This window comes from Carassius gibelio, chromosome B3 (genome assembly GCF_023724105.1).
Source record: "Carassius gibelio isolate Cgi1373 ecotype wild population from Czech Republic chromosome B3, carGib1.2-hapl.c, whole genome shotgun sequence".
Classification (NCBI taxonomy): Eukaryota; Metazoa; Chordata; class Actinopteri; order Cypriniformes; family Cyprinidae; genus Carassius; species Carassius gibelio.
This window is the reverse complement of record NC_068398.1, coordinates 35,998,490-36,022,792: the sequence shown is the minus strand read 5'-3', so window position 1 is coordinate 36,022,792 and position 24,303 is coordinate 35,998,490. Positions and strand designations below refer to the sequence as shown.

Genomic DNA, 24,303 nt, shown 5'->3' with positions numbered 1-24,303 from the left:
AACCTCACTGTTACTGAACTGTAAAGTGAAAATATTGTGTGATTTATTTTGCATTCAGTTTTCAGTTAAATATATTTCACAATATCAAAGTTATTGTGAAACATTGTGGACATACCTAAACAAACTGGTTAAATCTTATGTTCCCTCCAGAAGTTTGCCCTCTGCAAGTGTACGACGCCTTGTGGTGCCATCCCAAAGAGCTTCAAAATCACTCTCACGGACCTTTTCCTGGACTGTGCCCAGCTGGTGGAATGACCTCCCAATCTCAATCCGAACTGCTTAGTCTTTCTCATTTTCAAGAAACATCTTAAGACTCATCTTTTTCACCGGAACTTAACCAACTAATGCTAGCACTTTTCCTTCTTTTCTTGTCTTTCATATTTAAAAAAAAAAAAAAAACCTGGCTATGCGTTCTGTACTAGACTAACTGAGACTTGTCATGGCACTTGTATACTGTTGTTGTTCGCTTGTACACCTGACTGCTTCTGTTCTTCTCATTTGTAAGTCGCTTTGGATAAAAGTGTCTGTTAAATGATTAAATGTAAATGTTTATACAGGACGGTACAGAAAGTGCACAAGTGGGAGAGAGTGGAGGGGACGGCGTCAGAATGGACCTAGCGCTGGGACACTTTCAAGGATCACCCGAAGCACAACCACACTGTATACACTAAGGCTGCAGGTTCTCACATTTTAGAGTGCCCTGCGGTAGAAATCTCATTCTGCATTCCCCACGGTAAAGAAGACACAGTCCGGGGGGGTTCCCATTAGAAATCAACTGGTTGAAGGTTCCCTGCTCGTACTGTGCAACACATTTTCACTGCACAAATGTACACAACTTGAAATGAGACACATTACTAAAACATGTTTTTGACAGAAACTGTAGTATTCCACCAAAATAAAAGATCCACTGGTTTCAGTCATAAAGGTACAAGGGTTTGTCTTGTAAGTGCTGCAAAAAAATATGCATTTATGTGCCAAATTATTTTACAAAAACCTTTAAATATTATTGTATTTGGATTGTTCTACTACATGTTTTTAGCATTACCTCCATGCATACTCTGCATAATAAAGTGTGGGATTATTTTCATCTGTTTTATTCAGTATGTTTCCAAAATTTAACTGCTGTTTGACAATTTTGAGCATGTGGTAGTTTATTGAAGTTGTTTGTAAAGCCATTGCTGTCAGTCATTAGATTTTTAGCCTTGCATGTACATTGTTGATGTAAATGCCAACTAGGATCTAGGTGTATTTATATACGAGGTACGACGGGGAAACAACGTCGTGTTATCAACGCTGATTAACTTTTCAAAATCAACACCTCATTCAGCTTTCATCCCAGGTCTGCAGCACGACCCTAATTCACCCATAATGCAGGTAAGACGGTGAAACAGCGTCGCGATTTCAACGGTGAATCCACGTCGTGATTTCAACGTTGATCCAATTTGCAAAATCGAAAGGTTATTCAACGTTGATTCAACGTCGGGATTTCAACAGTGAATCAGCGTTGTGATTTCAACCGTACATCAACGTCACGATTTCAACGGTGAATCAACGTCGTGATTTCAACGTTGATCCAATTTGCAAAATCGAAAGGTTTTTCAACGTTGATTCAACCATGGTACCTGACGTTGTTTCAACGTTGAATCAACGTTGAAATGCCGGCTGGGTTGTGAATGTGTGTGAGATTTTTTGTTAAAAGCATTCAATTTTGTTTTATTGATTTCGTTTTGTATTTATTTTGTTAAAATTGTATTTTCAAAGTTCTCTGTTTATTTATGTAATGGTACAGATCCTTGTTAATCGTTTGGTGCATGTATGCAGTAGGCTTTGCCTGCGTTTAAAAACCGAGGTGCCGTTAGTTTCGGTTTTGTTTTAACGGTTAAAGTTTTATAACGCTAATAAATAAAAAATACCCAATGTTTTTGCCGTGTGGTGCTTTGGTTTAGCATCGGTTACTTCATATTATTTAAATGCAATCATGTTTAAAATCTCTTATTCTGGATGTTAACTTGAACGAATATTTAGTCTGAGTAACTGTTTACATTTTTCATGAGCTCTGAGATAAAATCCGCGGGAGCGAACACAAACATCGCGGGAGCGGGCGGACCTAGCGAGAGTGTCCCGCGAAGGGGTCTAACGTTACATGTGGGTACTAGGGTACTCTTTGCTGTGTGTGGATGACCATGTCGGTCAGCCACCACCGAAGACCAAATTTGACCCAGGAAAAACCCTGTCATTAAAAATGAATGAAGAATAAACACCAACCTCCTTGTTCCTCGTGTTTTATTCTGCAGGTTTCTGGTTCCTCGTGTTTTATTCTGCAGGTTTCTGGTTCCTCGTGTTTTATTCTGCAGGTTTCTGGTTCCTCGTGTTTTATTCTCCATGTTTCTGGTTCCTCGTGTTTTATTTCTGGTTCCTCGAGTTTTATTCTCCAGGTTTCTGGTTCCTCGTGTTTAATTGTGCTGGTGTCTGGTTCACTCGTGTTCTCTTCTCTCTCTTCTTTCACAAACTGCATCTTCACAGCAGCAGATCTCAGTTCAGATGATAAACTCCTCCAGATATTCTTGCTCTCTTCAAAACTCAGTCACGATTGTTAGGATGAGAATATTACAGGTATTTTACTGAACTGATTCAAAAACAAAATTTTTCTCTAAGAAACGTGTCTAACCGTTTGTATTAAGGGAGCACACCGACATAACAACAACAGAGAGCGTGGCGAAACTGAACTTCTTCCTCTGAGGTTTAATGGTGTTTGTCAAACAAACGAATGTGTTTAGCGCCTCCCGCTGGACTGGAGGGAAGCGACCAGGGTTGCGCTTCCCAAAACCATAGTTGCTAACCTGTTAGGAACTTTGTTGGTTGGCAATGGGAAATTGCATTGCAACCAACATGTTAGTTAACTTAGTTAGCAACTATGGTTTTGGGAAACGCACCCCAGACTAGTGATGTGTCGTTCTGAACGATTCGTTCATTTTGCGTTCATTTGATAAAGCAGCCTAAATCGCAGCCTACTTTTCCAAAATTTTTAATTGAAATTGATGCATGTCTGAAGTCTCTAAGGTTAATTAAAAACAAGAAAAGGTACAGATTCCGGAAATATTATGACGATATTTTTGGTATTACCACTGATGCATAATGTTTCTTCTATGTATGCCTTTTATTATTATTATATATATATATATATATATATATATATATATATATATATATATATATATATATATATATATATACATATATATATATATATATATATATTAGGGGTGGGCGGAATGACCAAAAATTTATTTCACGGAATAAGTTATTTTATTTCACGGTATGCGGCATATATCACGGAATAATAATTTTTCAGGTAAATCAACAAAAGGGACGTGCTTAATATATTAAATACCACTTTAAAAATAAAGAATAGGCTCTCATCTTATTTTATTATTTTTTCTTTTATTTAGAGCATTAGTAGTGAATGAGTGAACTTTTAGATCAACCTCACCATGACATTAAATAGGCCACATGTGTGTAGTTTAAAGAGAACATACTTTTTATTAATATCAGAACAGATTATTAATACTTTCTCAGAGCATTGAAATAAATAAAACTTCAGTAACATAAAACAAATTTTGCAGAAAGTATAAAAATGTAAACATTTGGGGAAAATGTCAGAATCTAAACGCTTGTTCTAAAAAAAAAAAATAATAATAAAAAATAAAAAAAACACTGTAAAAACACTTCCTGAGCAAGAGTAATTTAAACTCTTTTTGAAACTTTTTTTTTTAAATATCAAATAAATATAAACACTTCAAAAATTTTAATAATAAATAAAAAATTCTGTAAAACAAAAAAATTACAAATTGTGTGCAAGAAAAACAAGCTGGTCAACTCTCTCAGGTTTTAGTGCTGATCTGCGGCATGTGACAATATTCCCACTTGTGCTGAAAGCACGCTCAGATGGAGCACTTGTGGCAGGGATGCACAGATATTTTTTTGCCAGGCTGGCCACATGTGGAAAATTAGCCTCGTGCTGCCTCCACCATTCCAGGGGGTTGGTCTCACCATCCACTTCAACTGCCTGTAAATAGCTGTTAAGTTCCATTTCAATGGACTCCCTTTCTGACTGGGGGACAGCTTGCCGTTGGCGTGAAGCAATTTTGAAGAAGCTTCCCAAACATTTCTTCTGTTTTTTAGTAGGACATTCTGAATTTTCTCCAGCATCTTCAGCTAGTGGCACTGAGACTCCCTCGACAGGCCTTTTTGGATCAGCTGCAAGACTCTCCATCTCTGCTGCAGCTCTGGTCTTCATGTAGTCCACTCGTTCTGCATTTATGTATGTGGTTTTGAAGCGAGGGTCGAGAAGGGAAGCCATGTCAAGCAGCTCCTGGGTGGATTCATCTGCATATTTTTCATTCAAATAGTCAAGAATGTTCACCTTAATGTCCCTGGTGAGCTGCGTGTCATCATCCTGTGGCTTAAGAACCTGTTCATTAAAAAGATAAAGCACGGGTTTCAAGTATGAAACGCTTACATACTGTTCCCCAGACAGGGCATCTGTAAACTCTACGAGTGGGCATAATGCCTTATTTACAGATTCAAGAACGTCCATGTCCTGCCATGTCAGAGCCAAATGTCTGGTCTTTTTGTCAGCTTGCAGGACTTGTGTTAGGGCTTTTTCCTGCTCAATGACCCTTTCGATCATTTGTTGCCTGGATCCCCATCTTGTTGGACTCTCAGTGATAAGCTTGTGAGCAGGCAAGCCTAGCTGCACCTGAGCTATGGCCAGTTCACGCTGTCTTTTCCAAGTGTTTGAGAAGGCACTCACAATTTTCTTGCACACCCCAATTGCGCGGTCAACTTGGGGCACTTTTACACCTCTCTCTGTATAAATAGATTAAAAGGGTAGAGGGCAATGTGTAAACAAAATGTAGCAATAGTTGACAAATTACACAAGACAAGTAGCATGCATTTAAAACTGTTTAAAACGTTTATCTCTATAATTAAGATTTATTAATAAGATTAACAACATAGGTACTTCCTAATAACAAGATGTATAAATAATAAAATAAAAACAAAAATAAAAGTCAAAGTCAAAGAATTATAAAACTATTAATGCTATTCATTTCTATTAGACACTTACCAATGGCTAAATGAAGACGATGAGCAAAACACTGTAACCGCGTCCAGTCATTTAGTTGCAGTGCTTTGATGTTGTTCGTTGCATTATCAGTTGTGACACAGACTTGATGATCCTCTCGTAATTCCCATGACTGAAGCGCTTCCTTTAAGCTTTGAGCTATCATCTCTCCCGTGTGATCCTCAGGAAAATAGGAAGTCTGCAGACATCTACTGCACAATGTCCAGTCTTTGATGAAGTGGATTGTTAAGCTCATATATGGCTGTGTAGTTCGACTTGTCCACAAATCAGTTGTTGTTGAGAAGTATAAAGCATCGCGAAGCTCCGCTTCAATTTTCCGTCGGCATTCTCCATACAACCGCGGCAACTCTACTTCACTAAAGTGCTTGCGGCTCGGCATTACATATCTCGGATCAAGCGTTTTGATTAGATCACGAAATCCCTTCTTTTCCACTGTGTAAACTGGTGACATGTCTTTACAGATATGTATTGTAATGGCTTGCGTTATTTCTTTCTATCTGCGTGAGGTTTTATCATATGGAGTGCCTCTGGTAAATGATTCGGCCAAACTAGTTTGAGATTGTTTTTTGCTTTTAGCACCAGAGGTTGACGGAACACCTGATGTGGAGCGCATCTGTTGGCTTTCATTGTATGCTTTGACATGCTTCACCTTTAGATGATAAAACAAGTTACTGGTGCTACCGTGGCTAACGGTTACATTCACGTGACACAGTTTGCAAATCACATTTTTCTGCTCTTTGTCAGCCTTTGTAAACCCGAACCACGTCCATACCACTGATGTCACGCCTCGTTTCACAACAAGTTCCTCCTCCTGCTGCTCGGGATTGGTTTGTGGGATTTCTTTATCAGCATGCTTATCTTTCTCCATGTTTTTCTTCTTATATACGCTTGTGTGCAGCTTCTCAATCGTTCTCACGTCCCGGCGCGCTACACGTGAGGTTAACCACGCCCACTAATTTAAACTTCACGGTATAAACGGAATAGAAAAATCTGTAACGGTAGACATTTTATTCCGTCGTCACGGAATATACCGTCATACCGCCCAGCCCTAATATATATATATATATATATATATATATATATATATTATTAGATTTGGTTTATATATGTGAAGCTTTACATATACTTGATAAAATTTGATTCCTGTAGATGTTCCATTTGTTCTGTTCTTTATATGTCCTTGTTGCCTAATGCATATTCGGTAAAAAAAAAATATATATATGTGTCACAAACACAGCCTCTGTGGCTCTCTCCGATCACCACCAGAGGGAACCGTCACCTGAGTATTAACCTCCTTCAAACTACATTTCCCATACACCCCGTACCTGGGGCTGATTACCTGCAATGGTGTCGCTCATCTTCATCCCCTATTTAAGGAACTCACCCTGTTCTCTCAAACGCGAAGTCTTGTTTTGCCCATGCAGACATTACCGAGCGTTTTCCCACTGTTGGATCTTCCGTGTATGACCTGGACTGATTATTGGACTCTGATTCTCTGCCGCCTGCCTTATCGACCTCTGCCTTGTTCTCTCGCCTCTGCCTGCCAGCCGCCAGCCCTGATTCTACGCTCTGTCAAGGTTTATGATTCTGATTTGTCTACGTGGTATCTAACGCCCCTGATTGACCTGTTTCTGTTTACTCTGTGGATTATTGAAATAAAGCTGCTTATGGATCACAACGTCTCTGACTCAGCGTTACAGAAGACTTCGCCAGATATTGATCCAGCGGCTTTCTTCCAGATCACGGCAGAAGTATCCGCTCAAGCCGCGGCGCTGACAGCACATCAGCAGCAGCTGAATCGACTCACCTCTCTCACCGAAGAGATGATCCGAACCCTCCAATCACTCCGCCTGCAAACCCCGGAGGGAAACATTCCAGCCGCACTTCAACCTCAGCAAATGGCCGCCGCCGTGGTCACACCTCCCGCTTCAGTAAGCCCGCACTTGGCGTTCCCAGAGAAGTTTGATGGATCACCAGCCAGATGCAAGGGGTTCCTATTACAATGTTCTATGTTCATTAACCAGCAGCCCTCGTTATATCCCACAGAGGACAGCCGAATTTCGTTTGTGTGTTCTTTGCTCACGGGGAGAGCACTAGAGTGGGCCACAGCTATCTGGAACGGTGATCGATCACTTTTCACCACCTTTTCAGCATTTCTACTCCGATTCAGAGAAGTTTTCGAACACCCCGCGGGAGACAAGGAGGTTGGTGAACAGCTTATCGCACTCCGTCAAGGAGGAAGATCGGCCGCAGATTATGCCCTCTCATTCCGCACCCTAGCTGCACAAACTGGCTGGCCAGACGACCCTTTACGCCTGCACTTCAGGAGGGGACTGGATGCTGAGCTGCAGACCGAACTAGCCTGCCGAGACGAAGGCAAAACCCTCGAACAACTCATCGATCTGACCATCAAGGTAGACAATCTGATTCGGGCACGTCGGCCACGTTACCGCACTTCATCATTCACCCCGGTCAACAACTCAAGCCCGGATCCAGAACCCATGCAAATCGGAGTTACCCGATTAAGCGAGGAGGAAAAGTCACGCAGGCGACAGCACAACCTGTGTTTATACTGTGGCTTGGCTGGACATCTACGGACTTCATGCCCCACTCGACCGCCGCGACATTCAGCTGCGGTGAGTTATCCCTCTAAATCTCCTTCTATGTTAGAGATACCAGTCAGGGTATATGTTCAAGGAGTTAACATCGAGGTGAGGGCATTGATTGATTCTGGAGCTGCGGGAAATTTTATTGATACCACTTTCATGGAGACTCATAACATCCCTTGTATCCCGTGTACCTCTCACTTGGCAGTGGCAGCCCTAGATGGACGACCGCTGGGCTCCGGCCGCATCCAAACCATCACTGAGGAGTTAGAACTCACCGTCGGGGTCCTCCATTCTGAAAGGATCCACCTCTACAGCTTCCAATCTCCTCATAACCCCATCATCTTGGGACTGCCCTGGCTGGAAAAACACAATCCAATCATCACCTGGTCCATAAAACAGATATCACAATGGTCAGATTATTGCAAAGAACATTGTCTCCAATCCTGCACCCGACCCACGATCACTCATACTTCCCCATCGGCCTCTCCACTGCCTCCAGAGTATGACGATCTCAAGGAGGCTTTCAGTAAAACCAAGGCTGCGCAGCTACCTCCTCATCGACCAGGCGATTGCGCCATTGAACTGATACCAGGCGCTCAACCACCCAAGGGCCGAGTATTTCCGTTATCTCAACCCGAAGCCACAGCCATGAAGGAATATATCGAGGAGGAATTAGCCAAGGGATTCATCCGACCTTCCACTTCACCAGCTTCTGCAGGATTCTTCTTCGTGAAGAAGAAGGACGGAGGCCTCCGCCCTTGTATAGATTACCGTGGCCTCAACGACGTTACGGTGAAGTACCGATATCCCTTGCCACTCGTCCCAGCGGCTCTAGAGCAACTACGCCGAGCAAAGTACTTCACTAAGTTGGACCTCCGAAGCGCCTACAACCTGATCCGAATTCGAGAAGGGGATGAGTGGAAGACGGCCTTTTCAACCACCACTGGGCACTACGAATACCGGGTCATGCCGTTCGGCCTTTCCAACAGTCCTTCCGTGTTTCAAGCCTTTGTGAACGACATATTCAGGGATATGTTGAATCGTTGGGTCATAGTCTACATAGACGATATCCTCATCTACTCCGAAACGTATACGGAACATGTGAAACAGGTCAAAGCCGTCCTCCAACGCCTAATCCAGCACCAACTGTATGCTAAACTGGAGAAATGTGAGTTCCACAAGCAGACTATCTCCTTCCTGGGTTATGTAATCAGCGCTGGAGGAGTAGCCATGGAGGAGGGGAAGGTTCGCGCTGTAGTCGAATGGCCCCTACCCCAGACTCTCAAGGAACTACAACGCTTCCTGGGTTTCGCTAACTTCTATAGAAGGTTCATCCGCGACTTCAGCTCCATCGCAGCACCAATGACTTCTATGGTTAAGAAGGGCTCTCAACGTCTCCACTGGTCCTCCGCCGCCCTCAACGCCTTCCAGGCCCTCAAGGATAGATTCACCACAGCACCCATCTTACATCATCCTGATCCAGAGCAGGAATTCATTGTGGAAGTCAACGCTTCAAGTTCAGGTCTCGGGGCTGTACTCTCACAACGTCAGGGAGATCCACCGAAATTATACCCATGTGCCTTTTATTCTCGAAAACTAAACGCAGCCGAGAGGAATTATGATGTTGGAGATCGCGAGCTCCTGGCTATGAAAGCAGCTTTCGAGGAATGGAGGCACTGGCTAGAGGGGGCTAAGCACACATTCACAGTCCTTACGGATCACCGCAACCTAGAATACCTCCGGTCTGCCAAACGCCTGAATCACCGACAAGCCAGGTGGTCACTCTTCTTCACAAGATTTAATTTTCAAGTCACTTATCGTCCGGGTTCCCAGAACACCAAAGCAGATGCACTCTCTCGTCTCTACGAATCCAACAACCAAACTCCAGACCACGAACCCATCATTCCTTCCACGATCATTCTTGGACCCATCCAATGGGACATTATGACTGAGATCATTGAGGCCCAACGCATTGAACCTCCACCTCCTGAGACTCCCCAGAACCGCACATTCGTCCCTCAAACACTGAGACAACGAGTACTACATCAGGTCCACTCTACCCCAAGCTCAGGACACCCCGGTATAACCGCCACCATCCAGCTCCTATCTAACCGCTTCTGGTGGTCCTCAATGCAAACTGACACCATCAATTTCATTAGAAACTGTATCACTTGCAACACTAACAAATCCTCCCATCAATTACCCGCTGGTCTTCTTCAACCGTTACCCGTTCCTCAACGTCCTTGGTCCCACATAGCCATCGACTTTGTGACTGATCTGCCTCTCTCACAGGGCAAAACCACAATCCTATCCGTGATCGACCGCTTCTCCAAAGCCTGCCGCTTCGTCCCATTACCCAAACTCCCAACTGCCTTCGAAACAGCAGAGGCACTTTGTGAGAATGTGTTCCGGTTCTATGGCCTCCCGGAGGACATTGTCTCCGATAGGGGTCCCCAATTTACCTCCAGGGTATGGTCGGCATTCTGCCAACAGTTGGGCATCAATGTTAGTCTCACATCAGGTTACCACCCACAATCCAACGGACAGGTCGAACGCCTGAACCAAGAACTCTCCCGTTTCCTCCGTTCCTACTGCAATCAGAATCAAAATGATTGGAGCCGCTTCCTGCTCTGGGCCGAGTACGCACAAAATTCCCTTCAAAAACCTTCCACTGGCATGACTCCCTTCCAGTGCATCCTAGGATTCCAACCTCCTCTCTTCCCATGGTCTGGCGAACCATCCGAATTACCTGCAGTGGATGCTTGGCTGAGACGCTGTGAGGAGACCTGGAACAGCGCTCATGTTCACCTTCTCCGAGCAGTTCGTCGGACCAGAACTCAGGCCAACCGACACCGCAGAGCTCATCCAGATTACCAGCCCGGACAATGGGTTTGGCTGTCCACACGGGATCTTCGCCTAAGACTACCATCCAAGAAACTTAGTCCCAGGTACGTGGGCCCTTTCAAAATCCTCCGTCAAATCACCCCAGTATCATTTAGACTATCTCTCCCATCTCATTACCGTATCTCACCCACTTTTCATGTCTCCTTGCTCAAGCCCGCTGGTGGACCGAGAGGATCGGGGAACCTAGAGGAGGCTGGTGACCAGAGAGCGCCTCCCCTCATCATCGATGGCCAGGAGGCCTATCAGGTACACGAAATCCTGAATTCACGTCGCCGGGGCCGAGTCCTACAGTATCTGGTCGATTGGGAGGGGTATGGTCCGGAGGAAAGGTCCTGGGTCAATGCTGATGACATACTGGATCCCACTCTTATCACGGACTTCCATCGAGATCACCCAGACAGACCCGCTCCTAGACCCCGAGGAAGACCCCGGCGACGATCACCTCATCGCGTCAGGAGCCGCTCGCAGGGGGAGGGCTCTGTCACAAACACAGCCTCTGTGGCTCTCTCCGATCACCACCAGAGGGAACCGTCACCTGAGTATTAACCTCCTTCAAACTACATTTCCCATACACCCCGTACCTGGGGCTGATTACCTGCACAGGTGTCGCTCATCTTCATCCCCTATTTAACCCTCTGGGGACGGATTAGGCGGTACCGCCCAAAATGGCATACTTTTACAAATGTGTAGTTATCTCAAAAACTATTAATGCTAGAGAGATGCGGGTTTTTTTGCCGTCTTCCTCAGATTCCGCTGAAAACAGCGGTGTCCAGTTTGTATATTAAACACTTCCCTTATTGCGCAATACCACTGCGTAAACAGGCCAATGAAAACGATTGTGCTAGGCAGATTCAACACGCAACAGCCAATGGAAAAATTGCCGCTGGGAGGAGTCTTTTTCTAACCCAATCAGAGGAAGGTATTTCTTCTAGCGATTCAGAGGACTCTGTAGCTCTGCTGTAGCCTTGTAAAAGCTGGCTGGACTAAAGTAAAAGACATGTAATCAATAAGCGTTCAGAGAATCAGCATCAGGGTGGAGAAAGCAGAACGCGATCGGAGTATTAGCGAGCACAAAGAGCTAAATTCGAGCGATCGGAGAATCAGCATCACGTGGAGAAAGCAGAAATTGATCGGAGTGTTAGCGAGCACAAAGAGATAAATTCGAGAGAGATACAGCTTTATTACAGAATTGTTTTATCAAAATGGCAAGCAGTAAAAGATTTACGGCAGAACAAGCTCTGGAACAATTACTGGAAAGGCCTGGAGAGGCCTTGCTTTGCTCACTGGCATGCCTAGGACTGTTTTTAAAAAAAGTTAATTATTTAATTGTTCTTTACACATTTGATTAAACAATAACACATTTCTGTCAAGCAAAGAGTTTGAAAAAATATATTTTCTTTGTTCAAAAACTGTTCTATATTGTGTGTTTTTCAGTAATAAATGACAAAAATCTAATTTTCGTTTTTGAAATTCTCTAGTTTATTGTAAAATTTTTCACTCATACTTCCTTTATATAAACATATTGCATGCATGCTTATGGTAGCTTAGGGTCTTCTGAATCCATAGATACCAAACACAGGGTGTTTCATCTCCTTTACATATGATTTATAAGCCCAAATATAAAAATAGAGAAAACAGACCAAAAAGGGCTTAGTCCCAAAAATAAAAAAAAACGCCTAGGACTGTTTGTAAATAAAGTTAATTATTTAATTGATCTTTACACATTTGATTGAACATTAACCCATTTCTGTCAAGCAAAGAGTTTGAAAAATATATTTTTGGGTCAAAAACTTTTAACTATTGTTGTGTGAGGTAGGATTTTCAGTAATAAATGACAAAAATCTCATTTTCGTCTTTGAAATTCTCTAGTTTATTGTACAATTTTTCACTCATACTTCCTTTATAGACATATTGCATGCATGCTTATGGTAGCTTAGGGTCTTCTGAATCCATTGATGCCAAATACATGGTGGTCCATCCTCATTACATATGGTTTATAAGCCGAAATGTAAAAATAGAGAAAACGGACCAAAAAGGGCTTAGTCCCCTAAGGGTTAAGGAACTCACCCTGTTCTCTCAAACGCGAAGTCTTGTTTTGCCCATGCAGACATTACCGAGCGTTTTCCCACTGTTGGATCTTCCGTGTATGACCTGGACTGATTATTGGACTCTGATTCTCTGCCGCCTGCCTTATCGACCTCTGCCTTGTTCTCTCGCCTCTGCCTGCCAGCCGCCAGCCCTGATTCTACGCTCTGTCAAGGTTTATGATTCTGATTTGTCTACGTGGTATCTAACGCCCCTGATTGACCTGTTTCTGTTTACTCTGTGGAATATTGAAATAAAGCTGCTTATGGATCACAACGTCTCTGACTCAGCGTTACAGACTGTAACTCCTAATAATTTACAGAACTCTTTCCAAAATTTGGACACAAATTGGGACCCCCTGTCAGAGCCCACATCTATCGGGAGGCCATATAAACGAAAGACGTGGTCTACAACAGTCACCGCAGTCTTCTTGGCTGAAGGTAATTTGGGCAAAGGAATAAAATATGCAGCCTTTTAGAACCGGTCCAAAATTGTTAAAACAACCGTCATGCCATTAGAGGGTGGTGACAAAATCTAGCGCAATGTGGGACCAGGGTCTCGAAGGGACAGGCAGCGGATTAAGTAATCCATAAGGATGTCGGTTAGATGTCTTACCAGTGGCACAAACTGAGCAAGCCAAAACAAAACTGTGTATGTTGCGAAACATTAATGGCCACCAGAATCATTGCTTAACTAACCAGCTACTCCGATTTATTCCTGGATGACAAGCAATGTTGGAGCATTGTCCCCATCGAATGACTTTGAACCGTAACTCTTCCGGTACAAACAATCGACTCCACCGGGTGGAGGCATTACCCCTTCCAAGACCAACTTGACCTTCGATTCGTCCTCCCATGTGAGTGTGGAGATAACTATCTTGTCGGGCAAAATACACTCAGGAGTAACAGGGCATTCGGATGGATCAAGTGCGAGATTAAGTATCGGGTTTGATGTTCTTGGACCCGGTGGGTAAGAGAGAGAAAAGTCAAAACGTCCGATAAAAAGGGCCTATCCTGCCTGGAGTTGAGTCTTTTGGCAGATCTAATATATTCAAGGTTCTTATGATCGGTCCAAACGATAATAGGTACCCCCGACCTTTCTAACCAATGACGCCACTCCTCCACTGCTAACTTGATGGCCAACAACAATGCGCAAGTGTGCATCTTGTCGTCTGAGGACGAATGTTGGGATAGAACTGCACCTACCCCCACCTCTGATGCGTTGACCTCCACCATGAACTGACGTGAGGGATCAGGGAAGACTAAGATGGGAGCCAAGACGAAACGGCTTATGAGGTTGATGAATACAGCATTACAAAGCAACTTTACAGAAAATTATGTTTCTACAATATTTAGTAGTAGCTTAAGGTGTTGACTGTCAGTTTGTGCACGTTTGACAGGATTTTTAAGACGTAGTCAGCTAGACGATGAACATTATTAACATTATTAATAATGTTATTATTATCACTGTTATGCTGATGATACTCAGCTCTATATTTCCTCGCAGCCCGGTGAAAAACACCAATTTGAAAAACTAATGGAATGCATAGTCGATATAAAAAATTGGATGACGAGTAATTTCTTACTGCTAAATTCAGAAAAAACAGAGGTGTTAATTATAGGGCCTAAGAACTCTGCTTGTAATAACCTAGAACACTGTCTAAGACTTGATGGTTGCTCTGTCAATTCTTCGTCATCAGTTAGGAACCTAGGTGTGCTACTTGATCACAATCTTTCCTTAGAAAGCCACGTTTCTAGCATTTGTAAAACTTCATTTTTCAATCTCAAAAATATATCTAAATTACGGCCTATGCTCTCAATGTCAAATGCAGAAATGTTAATCCATGCATTTATGACTTCAAGGTTAGACTATTGTAATGCTTTATTGGGTGGTTGTTCTGCACGCTTGGTAAACAAAGTATAGCTAGTCCAAAATGCAGCAGCAAGAGTTCTTACTAGAACCAGGAAGTATGACCATATTAGCCCGGTCCTGTCATCGCTGCACTGGCTCCCTATCAAACATCGTATAGATTTTAAAATATTGCTTATTACTTATAAAGCCCTGAATGATTTAGCACCTCAGTATTTGAAAGAGCTCCTTTTACATTATACTCCTCTACGTCCGCTACGTTCTCAAAACTCAGGCAATTTGATAAAACCTAGAATATCAAAATCAACTGCGGGCGGCAGATCCTTTTCCTATTTGGCGCCTAAACTCTGGAATAACCTACCTAACATTGTTCGGGAGGCAGACACACTCTTGCAGTTTAAATCTAGATTAAAGACCCATCTAGATTTGTTTAAAGCACTATATAAATAAAGGTGATTGATTGATTGATTGATTAATTAATAATTGTTATGCAGTCACACTTGTAGCAATATTTGTTAGGTAGGAAGGCAATTCCAGAGTTTGGGATCCAAATGTGAAAAAGCTCTACCTCCTTTAGTGGACTTTGCTCTCCTAGGAACTACCAAAAGTCCAGCGTTTTGTGACCTTAGGGAGCGTGATGGATTGTAACGTGGTATAAGGCTTGTTAGGTACGCGGGAGCTAAACCATTTAGGGCCTTATAGGGAAGTAATGATAATTTGTAACTGATACGGAACTTAATAGGTAAGCCAGTGCAGAGACTGTAAAATTGGGGTAATATGATCAGATTTTCTTGACCTGGTAAGGTCTTGTTTATTGAAGAAGCAACAACCTAGAAGTGCATTACAATAGCCCAGTCTAGAGGTCATGAATGCATGAAATAGCTTTTCTGCATCAGAAACAGATAACATGTTTCATAGCTTGGCAATGTTTCTAAGATGGAAGAATGCCGTTTTTGTAACATGGGAAATATGATTTTCAAAAGACAAGTTGCTGTCTAATATAACACCCAGATTTTTGACTGTAGAGGAAGTAACAGTACATCCATCTAGTTTCAAATTGTAATCTACAAGATTCTGTGTACTGTTTTTTGGTCAAATAATTAATATCTCTTGTCTTATCCGAATTTAATAGGAGAAACTTATTGGTCATCCAGTCTTTTACATTTTTAACACTCTGTTAGTTTAGATAATTTAGAAGTTGAATCTGCTCTTGTTGAGATATATAGCTGAGTGTCATCAGCATAACAGTGGAAGCTAATTCAGTTTTTTTGCTAATAAAATTACCAAGGGACAACATGTATATTGAAAATAGAAGGTGACCTAGGATGAATCCTTGTGGCACTCCATATTTTACTTGTGATAAATGAGATGACTCCCCATTTAAATAAACAAAATGGTAGCGTTTGGACATGTAGGATCCAAACCATCTTAGAGCCTGCCCTAGAATACCTGTATAGTTTTGTAATCGATCTATGAATATGTCATGATCAATGGTGTCGAACGCAGCACTAAGATCAAGTAAAACTAGCAATAGATACAGTCGGCATCTAGTCATAGCTGGGGGCGTGGCGAGGGCGGAGTCGGCGTGGGGGAAAACACTGCGAGCATCGTGTGTATTTGAATGACAAAATGCACATATTGAGCACTCATTCCCAGAGACACGTAGAACAATTGTAGTCTCTTTTAACTTTAATATTCATATACACTAGTCCATATCGACATTACCATTCATTTTACAGCTCCTAATTTAGATGTATTCATTCAAAAATAGCCAATTCCCGTGATGTTCTGCTTTATACAGCAAGCTCTATTTTTGACTGGATTCCGCACGATTCAATTGTTTCGCAAACACAGACGGGGTGAATTTATGAATGAAAGTGTAAAAGTTCTGACACAAAACTAAGTTGTTACGTGTCCACATGCTTTTTTAAGTGGGTTTATGTTCGACACTAGGCTAACGTTACATAGTTTTGCTTCAGGTAGAATAAGGCTTATTATATATGCATGCCACTATCTGAAACAACCTTACACAGTTTTGATAACGTTAATAATGATCACGATGTTAATATAGCCTGCCTGTGATGAATGCCGACTGCACACACACACATGCTTAGTCTTGGGATTCCATCACTTCCCTTGATCATCCTCACAATTTATTGCTTGTAGCCATTTTTTAATCCTTTCCGGCTCTGTGTGTTTATTAGGAAGGATGTATAACTTAAATTCATAAATTGTTAGTTTATTGGAGGTACAGAAAACGACATAGCAACTCTTCGGCGTGATTCTCCCGTTTATTTCAATTGTCGCCAAGGCAATGTTTTCCCCCACGGGCTTAATTCACATCACGTGACGGGGCGTTCCCAGACCAACCATCTGTATCTATGAGAGATGCAGCCTTGATCTGACGCAAAAAGCAGGTCATTTGTAATTTTAAAAAGTGCAGTTTCTGTGCTATTGTGAGGCCTGAAACCTGACTGAAATTCTTCATACAGATAATTTTGCAGTAAGGAGCTCAATTGAGCAGACACAACTTTTTCAAAAATCTTAGACATAAATGGAAGATTTGAAATTGGCTGATCATTTGCCAGTTCACTAGGATCTAGTTTTGGTTTCTTAATAAGAGGCTTAATAACCGCCAGCTTGAATGGTTTTGGGACGTGAGCTAAAGATAACGACGAGTTAATGATATTGAGAAGTGGTTCTTCAGCTACAGGTAACAACTCTTTTTGTAATTTAGTGGGTACAGGATCTAATAAACATGTTGTTGGTTTAGATACAGTGATAGGTTTATTTAGCTCTTCCTGTCCTATAGTTGTGAAGCACTGCAGTTTATCTTTGGGTGCGATGGATGAAACTGAAGTATTTCTAATGTTATCTATTTTATCAGTGAAGAATTTCATCAACTCATTACTATTAACCGTTGATGGAATATTTGAATCAGGTGGCGTCTGGTAATTTGTAAATTTAGCCACTGTGCTAAATAAAATCCTTGGATTGTTTTGATTATTTTCTATGAGTTTGTGGATATGCTCTGCCCTAGCAGTTTTTAGAGCCTGTCTGCAAACAAAAATCCGGAAGTTGACAGCAGTGATAATCCGAGAAATGCTGACAACGTGAAGGCGGACATGCAGGACATGACCAAACAACGATCTTACAAGAGACCAGGATCAGAAATCAGACTCCACCACAAACAGGCAAGAGAGAGATGCGAATTCATGAACCGTGACAGATGGAAGAGAGGGACAGAGCTCATTATCATTAAAGGAGAATTCCACAGACCAGTGTGTTTTGAAAAGAGCTATTGACTGGGTTTTTTTACACTACCATTGAGAAATTTTAAACAAACTATGTTACAGTCTTTTGATTAACCCTTGTGGAATGTTCAAATTCACTGCTGCAAAAATTTATTAGATTCATATTTTTTATTTTAATTTTTTTAAATTAAAACTACCAAATGTTTTAAAAGAAATCCAAGATTTTAACTCTTTAATTGCTAATTGCTAATTAATTTACAAGTTCATAAATGATGTCACTGATTTGGGGGAAAAAACACACAAAATGACTTATTTTCAATATAAAAGTAATTGTGGCTGGATTTTTTCCCTACTTTTAATAACAGTCTTGGGCGTGTTAAAGATTAGTAGCAACATTGGCTTTGATGCATTTTTAGTTTTTGTGCAGCATTAGATTACATTTTTTTCTCCCTAATTTGTTGTTGGTGGCTGTTTTTGCCCCATTGACTTCCATTATAACAACATTTTTTGATTGGAAAGCCATGACACCATATAATCATGCATTCTTGATTGTTTGTGGTTTTCCCTTTTGGCAAGAGGTAAAAAAAAATATATTTTTTTACAGTTGATCACTAGGTGGGACCATTACCTGTCTCCTGGTTCCTCATTATCCTTCTGTGCATTTATACCCGGTCTGTCTGAGTCTGTGTCACGGAGTCCTTGTTGTATGTGTGATACCTTCCTGAGTCTACTTTTGCCGTGTGTTCTTGTTTTTGTTGTTATGATTATTGGATATTCTGGTTTTGACCCTGTCTGGACTGTTTACCCTTTTGAATTTGCCCTTTAATAAAATCTCACACCTGCATTTGGAACTCTCTGTGTTTCCTGTATCACCAAACGTGACAGAAGGATGCCTAGATCCAACGATGTGGGATTTCGAATCTGTTCCCCAGCCACCATGGAGGATCGGAGGGGGAGATTCCGGAACTTAAACACCCTTCGTCAAAGGGGGAGTGAGGTGGGTGGCCTGGCGCTATTGTTTTGGACAATGGCAGTCGGGTTAGGTTATAATGACGCAGCACTGAAAGACTTGTTTAATGATTGCCTGGATGACCCTTTGCCTCAATGGAAGATGAAGGGGTTGGAGATCTTGGACTTTTGGGGGTTTACCCATTACCTGCTCCATCGTGCTCAGTGGGATGCAGCAACCACACCTGAGTCTCCAGACAAGACTGCCGCCAGCCCAGCGCCACAGCACCAGATGGCCGCCAGCCCAGCGCCACAGCACCAGATGGCCGCCAGCCCAGCACCACAGCACAAGATGGCCGCCAACCCAGCACCACAGCACAAGATGGCCGCCAGCCCAGCACCATTGCACAGGACGGCCGAATCTACACCTGTGTTGCCAGACAAGATGGCTGAGTCTCAATGCCTGAGTCTTCCGTCAAGGTGCCACCAACTCGCCATCATAGAGGGCGGAGGAGGAAGAGACAGGCGTCTACCATTCCTCAAAGCCCGGAGGACGTTCCCGAGTGGGCCGCTGCCGTCCAGGAGGACATTCCCGAGTGGGCCGCTGCCGTCCAGGAGGACGTTCCCGAGTGGGCCGCTGCCGTCCAGGAGGACGTTTCCGAGTGGGCCGCTGCCGTCCAGGAGGACGTTTCCCGAGCGGGCCGCCGCCGTCCCCGAGGCGGTGACCGATGCTGTTCCGGAGGCCGAGGTGGTGCCCGATGCTGTTCCGGAGGCCGAGACGTTGCCCGAGCAGGCAGCTGCCATCGCCGAGGCAGTGTCCAATGCTGTTCCGGAGGCCGAGGCGGTGCCCGATGCTGTTCCGGAGGCCGAGGCGGTGCCCGAGACCGCTCCCATTGCCATGACCGAGGCGGTGCCCGAGGCTGTTCCAGAGGCGGTGCCCGAAGCGGAGGCACCTCACGTCTCCACAGGCAGTCCAGAGTCGAGTCAGGTTCCAGTTGACCCTCCAGAGTCGAGTCAGGTTCCAGTTGACCCTCCAGAGTCGAGTCAGGTAACAGTGAACTCTCCAGAGTCGAGTCAGGTGTTCGTGGACCCTTCAGAGTCAGAGCTAATCACCGATGATCTTCCAGAGTCAGGGCTAGTCACCACTGACCCTCCAGAGTCAGGGCTAGTCACCGATGACCTTCCAGACTCAGGGCTAGGTACCATGGACTTTCCAGAGACAAGGCAGGTCACCATTGACCTTTCAGAGTCAAGTCAAGTCACCGGTAATGGTCAAGGACTGAGTCAAGTCTCCGGTGATGGTCAAGGACTGAGTAAAGTCACCGGTGATCTTCATGAACAAGTGCCAGTCACCAATGATCTTCGCGAAAGGAGTCAGGCCAATACCGATCTTCTGGAGTCCAGTAAGAACACCAGAGGATTACCAAAGCTTCGTTGTTCCGTTGGTCCGGCTGCACAGAGGTCTGATCCGCCCTGGAGGGCTTCCACCTTGACCGCACAGCAGTGGTGGTCTTCCGCTCCGCCCTGGGGGACTCTGGCATTGCCATGGTGGTCTTCTGCTCCGCCCTGGGAGGCTTCCGCCTGGACCACACGGTTGTGGTGGTCTTCTGATCCGCCCTGGGGGACTCTGGCATCGACCATGAGGACGTGGTGGTCTTCTGCTCCGCCCTGGGGGACTCTGGCATCGACCATGAGGACGTGGTGGTCTTCTGCTCCGCCCTGGGGGGGCTTCATGTTATTGTTTGTTTTTTGTTTTGTGTGTTCACTCCTGTCCCTGTTCCCCTCTGTTAGTCTGTCCCCTCCGTCCCTCCCCCTGAACCTCCTCCGGTCCTCCTCCCTCCTGGTCTCCCTGTGTTGTGTTTTCATTCTGGTACCTGTTCCCCATGTTTTTCTTTTCTGGCCCTCCGTCCCTCCCCCTAAGCCTCCACCTGTGTTTATCGTGGAGCATCTGGGAGCCGCTCCGTGGAGGGGTGGGGGGATACTGTCACAGTGTCTGGGTTGTGTTCTTCCTTTTCCCACGGTGTCTGTCACCTTATCACTTCCTCTTCCCTTATTTGGTCACCTTACTCCTTGTTTGAGTGATTGTTCCTCACTTGTCTCCTGTTCCCTCATTATCCTTCTGTGCATTTATACCTGGTCTGTCTGAGTCTGTGTCACGGAGTCCTTGTCGTATGTGTGATACCTTCCTGAGTCGGCTCTTGCCATGTGTTCTTGTTTTTGTTATGTTTATTGGATATTCTGGTTTTTTGACCCTGCCTGGACTGTTTAGCCTTTTGGATTTGCCCTTTAATAAAATCTCACACCTGCATTTGGATCTCCCTGTGTTTCCTGTATCACCAAACGTGACAATTTCAGAAAATCACAATGTACACCTCAGCTCTTAGAACTCCACTGAGTAAGCAAAAGTGTATTTATGCACCTGCTGCCTTTTAATGGTGGTGAAAGTATTCGGTTGTTAAGTGATGACATAAGAATCGCTGTTTCCGGGTCCAGGCCTCAACTCGCAAGAATATGACCTCAGAAGCCGTTTATGAGCACTGTTTATTCATATTGATAATTTAAGTTAAACTCTTTCAAACTTACGATATACACTACAGTCTCCGTGCTCACAGTGTCCCAAACACAAATAATTTTTATATATATTTTTTTATATTCATATTTTCATTGTCTGGCTATCTGGTACAGTTAAAAGTTAATATTATAACTTTTTCGCTAGCATTCTATAACATTGTGAGTTTATATTAGCACCTTTTGTTGTTTTCTCATGGTAAATGATAGAGCATTTGGACACGGAAGCGCTGCTACGTGACGTCAGACTTAACAAGCGAATAGATTAAACAAAAGCAAAGTACATGGATTTAAACACTTGCATGCCATCGTGCTGGATATTTAATGCTGAGAAGAGCAGCAAGCAACACGAGAAAGGGCTTGACTTGTACCAAAGTTTTAGAAATTATTATGTAGCGTGACCCCTCCAGCGAGCTGCAGCTTATTTGAAGTTGGTATTGCATTTTAGTTCATAATACATTATGTTCATAAATTTGATGCGAAGTAGATTTTTTTTACAGAATTTTAAGCTTTTAAACTGGCTTTACCATCAAGAAAAGAGGAGCATTTCACATATAGGCCATCTGTACTTTTCACCATCAAGAGGCAGCAGGTGTATAAACACACTTCTTTTTTTATTGTTTACACCATGTAGTTCTGAGAGCATGATGTGCATATTTTGTTTTTTTCAGATACTCTACATCAAGGTGCACACCCCCTCTTTCTCTCTCTCTCTCTCTCTATAACACACACACACACACACACACACACACACACACACACACACACACACTATAATTTGCTATTATACTCCATATAACTCCATACAAGCCAGAAACTAAGCCTTTTTTTGCACAGGCCTCTAAAGGGTTAATGGTCCCACCTAGTGATCAACTGTAAAAAAGTTTTTTTTTTACCTCTTGCCAAAAGGGAAAACCACAAACAATCAAGAATGCATGATTATATGGTGTCATGGCTTTCCAATCAAAAAATGTTGTTATAATGGAAGTCAATGGGGCAAAAACAGCCACCAACAACAAATTAAGGAGAAAAATTTTTAATCTAATGCTGCACAAAAACTAACAATGCATCAAAGCCAATGTTGTTACTAATCTTTGACATGCCCAAGACTGTGATAAAAAGGTAAAAAAAATATCCAGTCCACAATCACTTTTTATATTGGAAATATGTAATTTTGTGGGGGGGGGGGGGGGGGGGGGGGTTCTTCCCAAATCAGTGACATCATTTATGAACTTGGTAATTAAAAAGTTAAAATCTTGGAATTTTTGGAAAAAAAAAAGGATAGTTTTGATCAGGACTGAGGTTGATGAATAGATTTATGCAAAAAAAAAAATTGAAGAAAATATTTATCTGATACATTTTTACAGCAGTTTAATTTGGTGGATGTTTTCATCCACAAAAATCCCAAAAGGGTAGTGAATTTGCCCACAGTGTACCGTTGAGTTTTTGAAAAAAATAACATTTTTCAATTTTCCCAAAATATGGGTCAAAATAAGATTTGTCACCAAAAACCATTCCATTAGCTCAAACCCAGAGAAAGTTGTGGCCAAAATAAAACTCAACTTTACCCTCTAGTGGACGAAAACGTCCCCAACAACACACAAGGGTTAAGACCCTAAAGAATCATTTAAACTTGGGGAAAATGAGCATTATATGACCCCTTTAACAACCACAAAGCACTATTTAGATTTTTATCTTTTAGCACTGAACCATCTCCGCTCGTTAGAGTGAGATATATTGATTTACATATATACTGTAATTAATAAAATACGTTATTGAGATCTCTGCAGATTTCAGCACGTTTAGTCTACAGACAAAAACATGGATTTAACCACAGTTGTACTTGATCAAGATTTCGCAATTCTCCCATAACATAACATTCAGACACTCTGTCTGAGCACTGCCTTCCAAAGTTCACTAGTTCTAGTAAATTAACTGGCAAGAGAACATTAATTAACTAGGTTAATGTCTCAAACCGGGGAGATAACTTACATAGAAGAATTTGATGTGGAACACGCACAAACAAATTGAACTATGAAGGCCTTTATCTTAAAAGAGAGGAAAATTAAGTTCAATTAAGTGCTTTACTGTAGAACTCGAGTCATTCATTCAAACACTGGAATGCCATAAAAAAGTGCCTATGGCACAACAAACTATTTCTCTGTCTATTCTTCCGGATAAACTAGAACAAATACAACACAAAATGTTTTGGTAATATGTTTTTTTAGGTCAAATTTGCCTGCCTGCATTCTCCTCCACATGTAAGGAAATATTAGCTCATTCATTTTGAGAAGAATCAAATCTAAAGATTCAGACTGCTTTTATTGAACTGATTCCAAATTTAATTAGTTTATATTTCTTCAACTTAAAATCAGTGCATCTTAATAATTCTGTTTATATTACTGTATCGATATTGAGAATACAAACAGAATGAAAATTTATACGTTACAAGCTAGGAAGCTCAGGATCTGGGCAAAGTTTTATCTTAAAATAAACACACACAGTTACTAGAGAAAATGATAACGGATTTGAATGAAGTCCCAGGAGTAAGTTATTCATTAGATTACACCAAGAAAATCACAAAAGCAGATATGTGTCTTATTTTTTACTGCATACTTATTGTACAGTTTGCACTTAGTTCGGCAAGAAATTAGGTTTGATGGTTTTACTTGCATTTCCGCTGAAAAGCAAAGTTGGAGATGCGCTTGTTGCCTCATCTCAGGGAATCCCCATGCCTCGGATTGGATGCAGAGCTGTCATTTGGATGACGTCTTTTGGGAAAACCCTCCTGGTGATGGGTTGGTTGCCCAGTTACGTAGAACTTCTGAGACTCTTCAGATAGTTTTGCTGTTTGCAAAAGTCAAGTCAAGTCACCTTTATTTATATAGCGCTTTATATAAAATACATTGTGTCAAAGCAA

General features: G+C 42.6%; 3 protein-coding genes across 4 annotated transcripts in view; all 3 read right to left on the bottom strand.

Moving 5' to 3' along the window:
- The window catches only part of LOC127953394 (zinc finger protein 501-like), a 485,311-nt gene that overhangs the window by 20,891 nt on the left and 440,117 nt on the right, over nt 1-24,303 (bottom strand). The window lies entirely within an intron of this gene.
- The window catches only part of LOC127953369 (zinc finger protein 271-like), a 137,270-nt gene that overhangs the window by 19,939 nt on the left and 93,028 nt on the right, over nt 1-24,303 (bottom strand). The window lies entirely within an intron of this gene.
- LOC127953392 (E3 SUMO-protein ligase ZBED1-like) lies at nt 3,398-5,629 on the bottom strand. The gene is made up of 2 exons (XM_052552628.1): nt 5,129-5,629; nt 3,398-4,869 (listed from the first exon to the last, which is right to left on the bottom strand). Exons 1-2 carry the CDS (start codon nt 5,595-5,597, stop codon nt 3,842-3,844), a joined length of 1,497 nt encoding a protein of 498 aa, XP_052408588.1. The 5' UTR covers nt 5,598-5,629; the 3' UTR covers nt 3,398-3,841.